This window comes from Pituophis catenifer, unplaced genomic scaffold, assembly GCF_029215685.1.
Source record: "Pituophis catenifer annectens isolate HBS135680 unplaced genomic scaffold, rPitCat1.0.hap2 SCAF_17, whole genome shotgun sequence".
In the NCBI taxonomy this organism is placed as follows: Eukaryota; Metazoa; Chordata; class Lepidosauria; order Squamata; family Colubridae; genus Pituophis; species Pituophis catenifer.
In genome coordinates this window covers 5,417,048-5,431,892 of record NW_027256897.1, presented here as the reverse complement: position 1 = coordinate 5,431,892, position 14,845 = coordinate 5,417,048, and the positions used below count along the sequence as shown (strand labels likewise).

The 14,845-nt window shown below is 44.3% G+C and overlaps 1 protein-coding gene across 1 annotated transcript in view; it reads right to left on the bottom strand.

Moving 5' to 3' along the window:
• Positions 1-14,845, bottom strand: part of COL27A1 (collagen type XXVII alpha 1 chain) — a 105,902-nt gene that overhangs the window by 47,627 nt on the left and 43,430 nt on the right. Inside the window, exons 17-18 of the mRNA XM_070955894.1 lie at positions 14,477-14,530; positions 13,559-13,666 (exon numbers count right to left, since the gene is read on the bottom strand). Coding sequence (XP_070811995.1) covers positions 13,559-13,666; positions 14,477-14,530 — 162 coding nt within the window. The remainder of the gene's footprint in view (positions 1-13,558; positions 13,667-14,476; positions 14,531-14,845) is intronic.

Genomic DNA, 14,845 nt, shown 5'->3' with positions numbered 1-14,845 from the left:
CCAAGGATGTGAGATGACTCATCGCCATTTCATCACTTTGAACAGGGAAGCCAAGGACCTCTGTTTCGGGATGAGTCCTGCAGGCCTGGGGCACTGAGCCAAGGAATTGGTGGGACTGAACAGCTGCTGGAGAGTTGAAATAATGAATTTGTACGTATTTTTTCCCCCAAATGAGGAGCTGAATATTTCAAGAGGTCTTTGACGTTACCAGCAGTGAGTTTCACATTATGTTACAACCGGTTCGCCCCGCGCGTTCGCCCGCTCGCTTCATGCATACATGCGCCCGGTTCGCGTGCGTGCCTGCCTTCAGCACATCCACTCGGCCTTCTGTGTATGCACCCGGCCTCAAAAATGTGCCAAATAGGACGAAATAGAGCCGGGGTGGTGGGGTGAGTGGGCTGGCCCACCCACAATTTCCGCTACCAGTTCGGGCGAACCGTTTCAAACCAGTTAAATACCACCTCTGGACCAGTGGTGGGTTTCAAAATTTTTTACTATGGTTCTGTGGGTGTGGCTTGGTGGGCATGACATGGCTTGGTGGGCGTGGCTTGGTGGGCATGGCAGGGGAACAATCCTGTAAAATCTCCATACCCTCCCCAATCCAGGGGAAAGTTACTGCAAAATCTTCATTCCCTCCCAATCAGTTGGGACTTGGGACTTGGGAGGCAGAATTTAATTAATTTAATTTAATTTAATTAATCATATTTCTATGCCGCCCGAATGCCAAGGGACTCTGGGCGGCAGAAATAGATGGGGGCAGGGCCAGTCAGAGGTGGTATTTACCGGTTCTCTGAACTACTCAAAATTTCCGCTACCGGTTCTCCAGAATTGGTCAGAACCTGCTGAAACCCACCTCTGCTCTGGACGTTACCCCATTGAGCAAATCCTTACTCTATTTTGGATCCCTTGATCTCAGAAGGCAGAAGAACGGATGCTGAAGACACTCATGCTTGATTTATCTCCAGGTAATTCAGTCAAGGTTGCAGGTGAAACATGGAGACTACCCTCACAATTTGATACAAAAGCTACAAGTGGCAGAAAGAGCCATGGAAAGATACATGCTCGGCATCATGAGACAAAAATAGGAAGACTCATACATAGATTAGAGAACAAACGAAAGTTATGCGACACCATCAAGAGAGTAGAAGAATTGAAATGGAAATGGGCTGGTCACATAGCAAGAAAAACTGAGGACAGGTGGACCAAGGCAGTCATAGAAAGGATCCCACTTGATCAAAAGCATCTACGAAAGAGACTTAAAACAAGATGGGCATCAGCAAGTAGTGTTGTGGTCGGTCAGCAGCCTGTGGAGCTGGCAGCAGAGTCGGACAGTGAGGAGGCTGGAGAGGAACATGGGCCAGTCCTGGAGGCTGGGGAAGGCCCGGATGAGGGCTCTACGTCGGAGACAGAGATGGGCCCAGGGCCATCTGGGAGTGATGCACGGACTCTGGAGCCTCCAGAGATTTCCTGAAATTTTGTATTCTCTTTGTTCAAGAGAAACTCTTGTCCACAAAGACAATGGCCTGAATGTCTCCACGAAATTAGCTGAATTGGAGAGTTAGTCCCACAATGACCTAACTCATCAGAAACTCATCAGAAACATGTTTTGTCTGCGTTCTCTCAGTCAGGATGACTAAGCCCCGGTTGAAGAAAAGGATTTATAACTTCAGATCAGGGAGAAAGACATGGAATTGCTGAACGTGGGAAAATTTGATGCCTCTGTGGTCAGATGAATCCTGAAGACACTGAACAGCCTTCCCAAACTGGGCACCCTCCAGAAGCTCCAATTCCCCAAATTTCCAGCCAGCTTGACTATTTAAGGCCTAGGTAAGAAGATGCTCAAAGATAAGTCCTTAGCAAAATTTCTAAAAAGGAGAACGGGCGAGGTTCAGGTGGACATCATCTGAGCATCCAAGAAGAAGATGGTAAACTTCCTAGAAGAACAAGAGAAGACTGTATGTGCTTCTCAAAATAGAAGCCATCTCCAATGTAATGAATAAGAGACAACTTAGATGATGATCTTAGGAGTGGTGCAGTGGCCTAGAGGTGGAGCTCTCTCCTCACAATCAGGAGGCTGTGAGTTCGATCCTAGATAGAGGCAGATATTTCTCTCTCTGGGCACACTGAGAATATATCTGCTGAACAAAACTCCGCATTGGCGACATGAAGGGCATCCGGACATTAAAACACTCTGCTAGCTCCATTCAGTTGCCCAGACTCCACCCCGCAGGAGATTATGGGCTCATTAAATGAAGATGATGATAGATGATGGTCCTAATCGAACAGAATATTTGTAGCTCAGGGTTGACCTGTGGGGTCCTTGATGCTCTCCGAGCTTGGTGGGTTTCTTGCAGATGTTTCATTACCAAATGTGGAAACTTCTTCCGTGCTAGTGAGGGTGGCTTGCTCCCTATTTATATACAGTAGTTCTGAGCTTTGTGGTTTTCTTGCAGATGTTTCTAGGAAACGTCCATACATAATGGAGGGGTAATGAAACATCTGCAAGAAAACCGTCAAGCTCAGAGAGCACCAAAGACCCCCTAGATGATATAATCCTTCTAATAAAGTCATCTAAGATTCATGAGTATCTGGGCTGAAAGAGTCATAGAAAGGAAGATGATCCAAAACAAGAAGGTGGACCAATTTGGGATTGCTTCTCCACTCACACTTGGATCCAGTTTGGAAGAAAACCTCAACGTGCTTCTAGAAGATACTAAGAAGACTGGAAGATGCCACAGCAGATCATTTAGTTTGTTCCTCCAATCTGATACTGTCTACATTGGCAGCTGTTCTCTCCCTCTCTCTTTCTCTTTCCCTCCCTCCCTCCTTCTCTCCCTCCCTCCCTCCTCCCTCTCTTCCTCTCTCACTCTTTCTCTCTCTCCCCCTCTCCCTCCTTCCCGCCCTCCCTCTCCCTCGCTCTCTCTTTCTTTCTTTCTTTCTTTCTTTCTCTCTCTCTCCCTCCCTCTCTCTCTCCCTCCCTCTCCCTTGCTCTCTCTTTTTCTCTCTCTCCCCCTCTTTCTCTCTCCCTCCCTCCCTCTCTCTTTCTCTCTCTCTTTGTCTCTCCCTCCCTCCCTCTCTTTCTCTCTCCCTCCCTCTCTCTCTTTCTCTGTCCCTCTGTCTCTCTGTCTCTCTCTCCCTCCCTCCCTCCCCCTCTCTCTTACATGGAACTAATCTGTCCTTAGAATTTCAAGTGGGAGGGAGAATGGATTTAACAGAGATTAAGTCACTGTCCTGAGAAAACCACACACAAAATCTGCTCGTGATCACTCATTCACCACTTCCCTTATACTCATTCTTTTTTCTTTTTTTTTCTTTTTTCTTTAATTTATATGCTGCCCTTTTCCGGAGACTCAGGGCGGCTTACAATGCGTTAAGCAATAGCCTTCATCCTTTTGTATATTTATACAAAGTCAGCTTATTGCCCCCACAATCTGGGTCCTCATTTCACCTACCTTAGAAAGGATGGAAGGCTGAGTCAACCTTGAGCCTGGTGAGATTTGAACTTGCAGTAATTGCAGGCAGCAGATGTTAATAACAGTGCTTTAGTCCACTGTACTACAGGCTCTAGATCACTGTCTCCAAGATCTAGATCTGTAGATCTAGATCTACAGATTCTAGATCACTGTCTCCAAGATGAGCATCTGGGGACAGCCAGAGAGAAAAAGAGAGGAACCCTTAGGCTGGAATCTAGGGAGAGAATATGCAAGATCTTTACAGATTCATTTCAGAGTTGCTCTCCTTCCAACTTGTACCGGCTCAAAAAAAAAAAAAGCAAAAAAACAAATGCCAGCTGGATCAAGCTTCCCCATCCCAAATCTCGGGTTCAACTTTCACGAGCAACGGACGTTCCTGCCAATTCACACTGAAGAAAGACGTTAGTATCTGTTTTCTCCTCCTCTGCATTGCTAAAGAAGAGCCAGATTTCCCAGCACTGATTCACAGAGGGAGGATTTATGTATTTATTTAGGTACCGATTTTTTTTTTTCTTCATTCTTTCAAACAAAATTCTTGGGAGTTCCCGCTAGAGAATTCTCATGAATTGCTGCAGGAAGCCTGCCACTAAGCTGGGCCCCAGATGACAGAAGGGAGTAGAAAGTTCTGTTTCTGTTCAGAAGATCAAACTGCATGGCCTAAAAGCTGAGTCAAGGGTGAAACAGCTGGCCAAAATGAAAAATCAACACTCAGAAAGATTGGTCCTCATCAGATGACTAGGGGACTGGAGGCTAAAACCTACGAAGAATGGTTGCAGGAATTGGGAATGTCTAGTCTGATGAAAAGAAGGACTAGGGGAGACAGGATAGCAGTCTTCCAATATCTCAGGGGCTGCCCCAAAGAAGAGGGAGTCAAGCTATTCTCCAAAGCACCTGAGGGCAGGACAAGAAGCAATGGGTGGAAACTATAACCAAGGAGAGAAGCAACTTAGAACTAAGGAGGAATTTCCTGACAGTGAGAACAATTAACCAGTGGAACAACTGGTCTCCAGAAGTTGTGAATGCTCCAACACTGGAAGTTTTTAAGAAGATGTTGGATAACCATTTGTCAGAAGTGGTGTAGGGTTTCCTGCCTGAGCTGGGGGTTGGACTAGAAGACCTCCAAGGTCCCTTCCAACTCTGTTATTCTATTCTATTCTATTCTATTCTATTCTATTCTACTCTACTCTACTCTACTCTACTCTACTCTACTCTATTCTCTTCCAATTTCTATTCTACTCTACTCTACTCTACTCTACTCTACTCTACTCTACTCTCTTCCAATTTCTACTCTACTCTACTCTACTCTACTCTCTTCCAATTTTTATTCTACTCTACACTACACTACTCTACTCTAATTCTATTCTATTCTATTCTATTCTATTCTATTCTATTCTATTCTATTCTATTCTATTCTACTCTACTCTACTCTACTCTACTCTACTCTCTTCCAATTTCTATTCCATTCCATTCCATTCCATTCTAATTGTAATTCTATTCTATTCTATTCTATTCTATTCTATTCTATTCTATTCTATTCTATTCTATTCTATTCTATTCTAATCTATAGATCAGAGACCAAAGCCAAACATTCAGGATTTTCTCTAAAAAAACAAAAACCAGAATTGTTGGAGTACAATGGAAATCCGTTCCATTAATAATACCGTTTTCTTTCTCGTATTCACATGGATTTGAAAACCTTCTAAAGGTCTTCACACGTTTACATTTCATGGATGAGCAGAAGATAAGAGTTATCTCCCACAAGGTCTAGAATGGGATGGGGACTAGAAGACCTCCAAGATCCCTTCCAACTCTGTGATTCTGCAATTCCATCTGTGACCTTCACGTTGTGCTATACAATGGCTTCTAGAAGCTCACGATGGTTTCTGTAAACAGATCTGAAGGATGTTTCTAGTCACCTGAAGTAGAAGTGAAAAACATGTTGGACACCTTCACCAAGATTCGGAAGACATGTCTATTTTTTCATGTCTACCGAAGAAATGAAAATGACTGTTTTATTGACGACTTTAGATCTGTCCTAGACACTGTACGAATTCGTCACATAAAAATGGTGAAATAAGAGAGATTTGACTTACTCATGTCTCAGACTTAACTATTATTTGGCTCCTATTCTTTCACAACCATGTGATTGTCAAGAAACCAAGTTCAACATCACAGTCCACCCTATCCTGGCTAGGAATGCCCCGAAGTTTTAATTTCTTCCCCAATTTTTTTAACAGGAACTAACCCAAAGTACACTTCCACAAGCAACAGGCAGATGGGAAAGCCATTTTCATCGGCTTGAGCAAATTTTCCGCCAACAGTTCTTGACTTTAAAAAAAAAAACAAAAATCCACTACGGTGGGAGATTTCCAATGAGTGAACACGCTTGAAAGATCTGTAGGCTAGCCTCAAAACTGTATCGAAACGTGCATTTGGAAGAAACAGGGAGAAAAGAAACACACGTTCAGAAAACGAGACTTCTACAAGCTGGAAAAACAGGCTCCAAATTTGATTTCGCCCCCCTCGCCCTCAGCTGCATAATTTGACTCCTGTCTCCACCGCTTTGCTTATCCATTCATCACCCCAAACCACAGCGAGCGAAAACAGAAATTATGTTTTGTAAACCATGGGTCTTGCTGCCAGCGTGCCATGCCAAGCCTGACTACGTCGCTTTCACAAGGAGAACTCTGTGCCTTGTAGAAGAAGTCTAGCGGGAGAAACGAGAAACAACGCGGATATCCATGGCCGAAGAGGTCCAGAAGACGTTGAGGTCTTCCTCAAAGACCTTCAGATCAGGGGTGAAATCCAGCAGGTTCTGACAGGTTCTGGAGAACCGGTAGCGGAAATTTTGAGCAGTTCGGAGAACTGGTAGCGGAAATTTTGAGTAGTTCGGAGAACCGGCAAATACCACCTCTGGCTGGCCTCAAAGTGGGATGGGAATGGAGATTTTGCAATATCCTTTCCCTGGATTGGGGAGGAATGGGGATTTTGCAGTATCCTTCCCCTGCCACGCCCACCAAGCGACACCTACCAAGCCATGCCATGCCCACCAAGCGACGCCCACAGAACCAGTAGTAAAAGAATTTGGATTTCACCACTGCTTCAGATAGTCCATTCTGAACTCCTCCATAAATAAGTGAAGAAGAAGAGAGAGAAGGAAGAACGGAGCTCCCTTCCTTGCTACAAAGAAATAGCACCACACAAAAAAAGTCTATTTTCCCCCGGCATGATGTGTTTCATTATTGGCCAACTTCACAATTATTTTCTTGGAACTGCAAAAATCAGATTAGTTCATACTCATGGCACACGAAAGGCAGCTTATTATGAAAAAAAGTTTGCTCGGCAACAGAGAGCCTTTGAAAAGCTTCAGCCTGGCTTGGCTGGTTCGTTGGCTCACTCAATCTTTTACAGAGGGAGTAAGGAAAAAAACCAGGGCCCCTTAAAGCAAGATCAGGGGCTAAGATGCTGAGCTTGTCGATCGAAAGGCTGGCAGTTCAGCGGTTCGAATCCCTAGTGCCGCGTAACGGGGTGAGCTCCTGTTCCTTGTCCCAGCTTCTGCCAACCTAGCAGTTTGAAAGCATGTAAAAAATGCAAGTAGAAAAATAGGGATCACCTTTGGTGGGAAGGTAACAGCGTTCCATGCACCTTCGGCATTTAGTCATGCTGGTCACATGACCACGGAGACGTCTTCGGACAGCACTGGCTGTTCAGCTTTGAAACAGAGATGAGCACCACCCCCTGAAGTCGGGAACAACTAGCACATATGTGCGAGGGGAATCTTTACCTTTACCTATAGAGGAGTGTCAACTTGTAAAGCATACCTGGCCTGCTCTTGAGTTGCCATAGGCAAGGGGGATGGGAAAACGAACTTTGCAGCTGTGGTAAGGCAGCATGTCAGTCAAAACAAAACACATTACAGCCATATCTCTGTCAAGGCCATCTCCGGGGTTACCCACAGTGGCCGGAGGAGAGTGATGTCTACAACCCCCGAAATTGCTTCATTGGAGAATGTGACTGATGACACACCCTAGGCTCAGAGCCGGACCTTAAATTATGTGGGGTCAGAGTTGGCTTCACTTGGAACGTGCAGACATGAAATAACTGGATTTCTTTTGAAGCTTGGCTCGAGGCTCATGATTTAATTAGGGCATCCGTTGGAACCCTGACATAGAGCACCTTCTATTGCAAGTAAGAGTTTCAGCCTGGCTCCTGGTGGGGCTGCTTCCAGCTGCTGGCAAGCTGGCACTGATGGATGCAGAACGGGCTCTTCAGTTGGTCTTCTTGACCAACACGAATGGACATGATTGTCTGCTGAAGATTCTGCAGAGGATGGAGTCCAGGGAAGACAGGCAGGCTCGTAATCAAGATGGCCATCCAGCAGAGGTCAATCATCTCTCCATAGTTCCTCCATATAAGGTCCGTCCTACCTTCTGTGTGGCCTTCAGACTTTCACCTTCCTTCTCTTCAAAACCTGCATTTCTTCTCTTCCTCCTCTACTTTTTCTGCCTTCCAATCAATCAATCAATCAATCAATCAATCAATCAGAATAGAGCTGGAAGGGACCTTGGAGGTCTTCTAGTCTGCTTTTTCTTTTTCTCTATTTTCTTTTTACTCCCCCCCCCTCTACTTTTTCTGTCTTCCAATTAATCAATCAGAATAGAGTTGGAAGGACCTTAGTCCAACCCATTCCTTCTCTATTTCTCCTCTCTCCTTCTATGTTCTTCCTCTTTCCTCCATTATTCCATTCTCTTCTTTTACCTTGACTTTTTCCTCTTTCTCCGGCTCTTCTACTTCATGCCTCCTTAATATGTCCTAGATCCCTCACTCTTGTCTTCCCTCTTTTTCTCCTTCCTTCTCTAACCAGTTTTGCTGATCAAATCTCTCTCCAGGGTTTGGATCGTAAGGAAGAGGAATGGCCACAAAAGCCACAGCCATCCCACGTAAGCCATTTCTGTCTCCAGATTCTCCATGGGAATTCCGAAAGAAACAGTTTGGGAGAAGAGATGGATTAGAGGTGGAATCTGTGGTCTGATTCCTACAAACAAGGATGGAATTAGGAAACTGGAGAGGGGGAAAAAAGGACCAAAAATGGGGAAAGAAAGACATGGATGAGATGAGACCACAAAGGACATGAAGCTGAAGCAGAAGACACGTTTGCAAAAAGCAACCTCCATTAACCTACTACATGTCAACTCGCAAAGCATCCCTGACCTGCTCTCGAGTTGCCATAGGAAACGGGCAGATAGGAAACAGATGAAATGGCATGGCAGCAAAAGACAGATGCACATTCCAGATTTATCTTTCTCAAGGCTGTATCCCAGGGTTACTTACAGCGCCAGAGGAGAGTGATCTCTACAACCTGCAAAATTGCCCCGTTGGTGAATGTGATTGATCCAGCAGCATAAAATGTAGTCCTCGACTTACAACAGTTCATTTAGTGACCATTCAAAGTTACAAAACAGTACTGAAAAAAGTGACTGTTATGACCACTTTTTCACACTTACGGCTGTTGCAGCAGGTCAGGTGATCAAAATTCAGCAGCTTGGCAATTGACTCCAATTTATGATGGTTGCAATGTCCTCGGGTCATGCAATCTCCTTTTGCGACCTTCTCACAAGCAAAGTCCATGGGGGAAGCTGGATTCACTTAACAACCATGTTACTAAATATCTATGGAGATTCTCAGTCATCCCAGGTCATGGTTGTCCCAAAGGTGCTTTTTCAAGAGGCAACTGGACTTTCTGGTTTTTCTTTGAAGGCGTTTCGCTTCTCATCCAAGAAGCTTCTTCAGCTCTGAGCTGAAGTCCAACTCAGCCTCTTGAAAAGGCACCTTTGGGGCAACCATATTACTAATTTAACACCTGTAGTGATTCACTTAAGGAATGTAGCAGGAAAGGTCGTATAATGGAGCAAAACTCACTTGACAAATGTCTCACTTAGCAACAGAATTTGAGACTCAAATTCTCAAGTTGAGGACTATCTATGCACATGTCCAAGACATCCCAAGATTGTTGATAAAGTCAAAAGTTCAAAAATATTCTTGAAGAAGACTGTGGTAAACCAGTTTTGCTGCCAAGAAAGCTACACATATGGGCACATGAAATTCCCAGGAGCCAAGTTTGGGAGGGAGAAGGCTTCCTGTCAGCTGTCAAATCATACTTGCTGTGTTTTGCTCTTAGAGCAGTTGACAGACTGCCATGAACTGTGAGGAGAGGGAGGATGAAGAGGGGGATGCTCGGGGAATCGAAAGTAGAGACTGAACCATCTCGAGATGCTGCCCCAAGGTCATTCGGGTGGAAGAAGGAGGGAGCCGCATACCAAGCTGTGCTTGGACTGAAAACATCTTGCATAGACTTGATTGGTTACAGTGGGGTAACCAATCAAGTCCAATTGAGCAATAAGGGACAGTTGGGTGGGTGGAGAATTGAATGTAGGGATTTTGACCTGCAATTCTCGGTTCTGGCTATGCAAAAGTGCAATACTTTTGATCTCTAATAAAACTATGCCTGTCTCAACAAATGGAGCCAAGGAGCGTTTAAATTTAGAGGTATAACAAAATTTGAGAGAGAATTTTTATAAAATGTTTTATAGATGGCACTTAGACCCTAAGAAATTATCATGTATGTACTCGAATTTACAAGCTAAATGTTGGAGATGTGAATGTAATGATGCAACCTATTATCATATATGGTGGACTTGTAAGAAAATCAAGGCATTTCGAATAAAAATTTGGTGGGTGATGCAGAACATTTTGAAAAGAAGGTTGAAATTTACTCCTCATTTGTTTCTATTGGGTATAACTACGGACTGTACAGTTTCAGAGACTAAATTGAACTTGAACTTAATATCAGCAGCTAGGCTGCTGGTAGCTCAATATTGGAAGAAGGACTCTTTGCCTACTATTGAAGAGTGGATATTGAAAGTAACAAACCTAGCAGAAATGGCAAAAATCTCGGCGTACTTGAAGGACCACACGCAAGAAAGATACGTATCGGAATGGAGAAGATGGATTGATTATATTCAAAATAAGTATCAGACAAGAAAATATCAAATAGCTTATGAATGAATGTTAGTATTAGAAGTATTTGGTTATCTGTTCTGGAGTTAAGGTTTCAGTGGGGGAGGTAGTACTTTGAGGATAAGTAGATTAATCTAGTTTATGTTTGATTAAATGAAATACCTTGTAGTTTGCTCTGGGAAGTTGGGGGGGAGGGTGGGATGAAGGGGGGGGAAGGGTGGGGGGAACAGGGGGAATTTTTTTTTGTTCCTTTTTGTAAAACTTTTCAATAAATAAATTTAGAGGTATAAGTTGTGGCCAGCCTGACAACTTTTGATGAGTACTTGCCTGGGAGAACGTCAAGAAGTTACAAACAAGGTTGAGGGGGTTTCCATATTCTTGCTTTAAAAAAACGACATGGATATCTCCAGCAAAGCGCCAACAATCGTACCCCATTTGAGGGAGTCCTTATTGTTTAGTATCAAATGCAAGAAGTTTGGGTGCTTAGATCTGGCTCACGGGGCCACCCTGGAAACAGCAAAGGACTGTCCCACGGTGCCTCTGCCAGCAAAAGCAGAGCTCAGGAGGGCCGCGTGCCCAAGGTCAAACACAACCCCAATGCACCCCTCAATGAAATCGAATTTGACACCCCTGGTTTAGCACATTTGCAACCTAGTCTGATGCTTTTTCCAGCATTCTCTCCTAAAATTGGAGGCCGCGCTGTCACCCCACCAAAAATAACAACGAAGGACAGCGATTACGAGCCAGCTGAATTATATTGGCTCCTCTCTTCTTCTTCTTCTTCTTCTTCTTTTTTTTTTTTTTTGCATTTAAAAATAAAATTAATGCACGCCACGGCCCATTTGGCAAAGAGGACACAGCCTCCATTCAAAAAGCTCTTGAATAAGGAGCTGTATAACTCGGTCGTACTTCAAATGGTATGCATGTACGTTTTGAAGCGTTCCTTGTCTTGGCTTTCGGGGAAAATGGGGAAAACCTGTGGTTCAAGGCATTTTTTTTTAGCACCAAATCCACTCAGAGATTTCCCATGTATCCAGATTAGAATTCTAAAGAGCTGCATCCAGATCTGATTAAACGCATATTTTACGGGAACTTCAGGGTTATCGGCTTACAAGGCGAGAAGACAGCATTGAGTCAGGAACGCAAAGGTACCCTTTGGGAGAGGAAAAACTCCATTTATTGCAAGCTGCAGAGTTTGGGAAAATTTAGTGTAATCTTAAAGGGGTCCCCAAATTCTCTAGCTCATCACCCCCTCACCCTTCATGAAGTTTTAGATTGTTCATAGACCCCCAAATATTTATTATATGAAAATAATTTAATAAATACTTTAACTATTGGTGCTACTACCCTGTTTCCCCGAAAATAAGACCCAACTGGAAAATAAGCCCTAGCATGATTTTTCAGGATGCTCGTAATATAAGCCCTACCCCAAAAATAAGTCCTAGTTAAGATCGCCAGCAGACAGAGGTGTTTAGTATTGTATTTCCCCCAAAATAAGACCTAACCGGAAAAAAAGTCATAATGTGTCTTTTGGAGCAAAAATTAATATAAGACCCGGTTTTATTTTGGGGGAAACATGGTACTAATAATGACCACTCAAAGCCACTGGCTGACCATTTATCCTTAGGTAACACCATCTCCCTGCCAGCCTTCAAAATTAGGGATTGGTGTGAAGTTCTAAAGAAACCCCAAAAGATGAATTGAACCCAATCAATCAAGCTTCCATCATTTATCAATTGCTTATTGGCCCCCTGATGTTTACTGAACCTCTTTTGACCCTGGAATATTTATCAACCCCTTGGAAAGTCTCAAATAGGATTGATATTATCCACTTTCGAGAACCCTCTGTCAACTCACAAACCATCCTTGACCTGCTCTCGAGTTGCCACAGGCCAAGGGAGATGGAAAACCAAGGAAACTGCACAGCAGCCAAAGACAGATGCACATCCCACGCTTATCTCTTTCAAGGCTGTATCCCAGGGTTACCTACAGCAGCCAGAGGGGAGTGACCTCTCCAACCCATGAAATTGCTCCGTTGGTGAATGTGATTGATGACATACCCTGGGGGGAGGGGGGAAACAGGGTCATAATTGGAGCATAAATTATGTAGGGTCAGAGTTGGCCTCACTTGGGAACTCTTAATAAATAACTGGATTTCTTTTGAAGCTTGGCTCGAGGCTCGTGATTTAATTAGGGCATCCATTGGAACCCTGACACCCTGGTTTAGATCAGTAGATCAACCACAGATTAAAAAAAAAGTCTGAGGAAACCATGGGAGATTTCAGTAGAGATCAGTTTAATTTTTAAAAAAAATCCTCAAGTCAATTGGAGATGGGGAGAGGATAAATCTACCTTCTGGCATTTGGGCTCAATCTACGAATAACCTCTCTTGTAACATAGGCTGATGTGAGTTGTATTTCACACAACCTCTGTCTTGCAGGCAAAGATGACCTCTGAGTTCATCTTCAACCTGACCCTGGGGATCAAAAACAAGCCATTCTAGCATGATCTCCCTTTGCAAAGCTCACAAAAAACCCAGAGTCATGAGTAAGAGTAGTGTAGAGTAGAGTAGAGTAGAGTAGAGTAGAGTAGAGGAATGGAATGGAATGGAATGGAATGAAATGGAAAATGGAAAATGGAAAATGGAAAATGGAAAATGGAAAATGGAAAATGGAAAATGGAAAATGGAAAATGGAAAATGGAAAATGGAAAATGGAATAGAGTAGAATAGAAGATGGAATGGGATGGGAGGGAAGGGAAGGGAAGGGAAGGGAAGGGAAGGGAAGGGAAGAGAAGAGAAGAGAAGAGAAGAGAAGAGAAGAGAAGAGAAGAGAAGAGAAGAGAAGAGAAGAGAAGAGAGAAGAGAAGAGAAGAGAAGAGAAGAGAAGAGAAGAGAAGAGAAGAGAAGAGAAGAGAAGAGAAGAGAAGAGAAGAGAAGAGAAGGTTCTTTATTGGCCAAGTGTGATTGGATGCACAAGGAATTTGTCTAACACAGCATGGCATCTCCACCAACAGTCAACATGAGTCCAACAAGACAGAAGAAACATCAACCAAATTTTCACACTTACTCGGACACCCGGGGTTCCAGGAACACCAGGGGGGCCTTCTTTTCCTTGGACCCCATCTTGCCCTTTGTCTCCACGTTCCCCTTCTGGGCCTGCTTGTCCTTTGTCACCCTGAAAGAGAGACAAATGGGTAACACTCTTTTCCTTTTGTTCAGGAAGAAGGATGACAGCCACTGTTTTTTCTCTTCCTCTGAATTCACCATGTTCTCTTCTACACATGTGTAGAAATATAAAGAGGATTCAAATGGCCAAAATAGACATCCAGGGGTGGGATTCAGCCGGTTCAGACTGGTTCGGGAGAATCAGATGTTAATTTTACATCTGGTTCACTGAACTGGTACTTGCAAGGACTGGCTGGCCCCACCCCTCCCAGGAGTCTCCACGCAGCCCATTTTGGATGCCAGGTAAGTGCAGGATCCATGCAGAGGCTCTGGGAGGGTGAAAAACAGACCTCTTCGAAGTTCCAGGAGTCCGGAAACAGATGGTTTCCGGCCTCCAGAGGACCTCCAGAGCTCCGGGAGACCATTTTCGCCCTCCCAGAAGCTTGAGGAAAAGCCTCCAGCGCTTGGGAAGGAAGAAAAATGGGCCTACCCGAAGTACCGGAAGTCTGAAAACGGCCCATTTCCGGCCTCCGGAGAGCTTCTGGAGCCCAGAGGAGGCCATTTTCGGCCTCCCGGAGGCTCAAGGAAAGCCTCCGGAATCTGGGGAGGGCAAAAACACCCTCTCCTGTAATGCAGGAGGCTGAGTAGGCCCCGCCCACCATGGCCACACCTGCCCAGCAACCAGGCAGAGAACTGGTTGTTAAATTTCTGAATCCCACCCCTGGATTCATCCTACAGGAGAAGACCTTGGGGAAGTTAGAGTCAGAGAAACAGGATCAGGTTCTAAACCAATCAAAAGAAGGGAAGAAAAACAAGATACCTTGAGTCCATCTGGTCCCGCTAAGCCACTGTCTCCTTCAAGACCAGGTTCTCCCTTATAAGAAACATGGAAAGATCATTAGAACTTCTGTGTTGGTCAGATAGTTCCTTCTACCTTCCCAGAATTGCTGTACACCCAAATTAATTTCCTTTGAATGAGCTTTATTTATTCCAGAGTGTAATGATGGCATTGGAAGGTGCCATCATTCCCAACAAGGCTCGATCTCACCCCTTGACGTTCTCACCAGTGGAGAACTTCAAATGCACCATTAGCAAATCCCAACCTTTCATTTGGAACTGACTTCTGCTCAAAATTAACCTTCCTTCAAAGTCAAGGAAAAAAAGTCTAATGTTTCTTGAGCTGCCCACA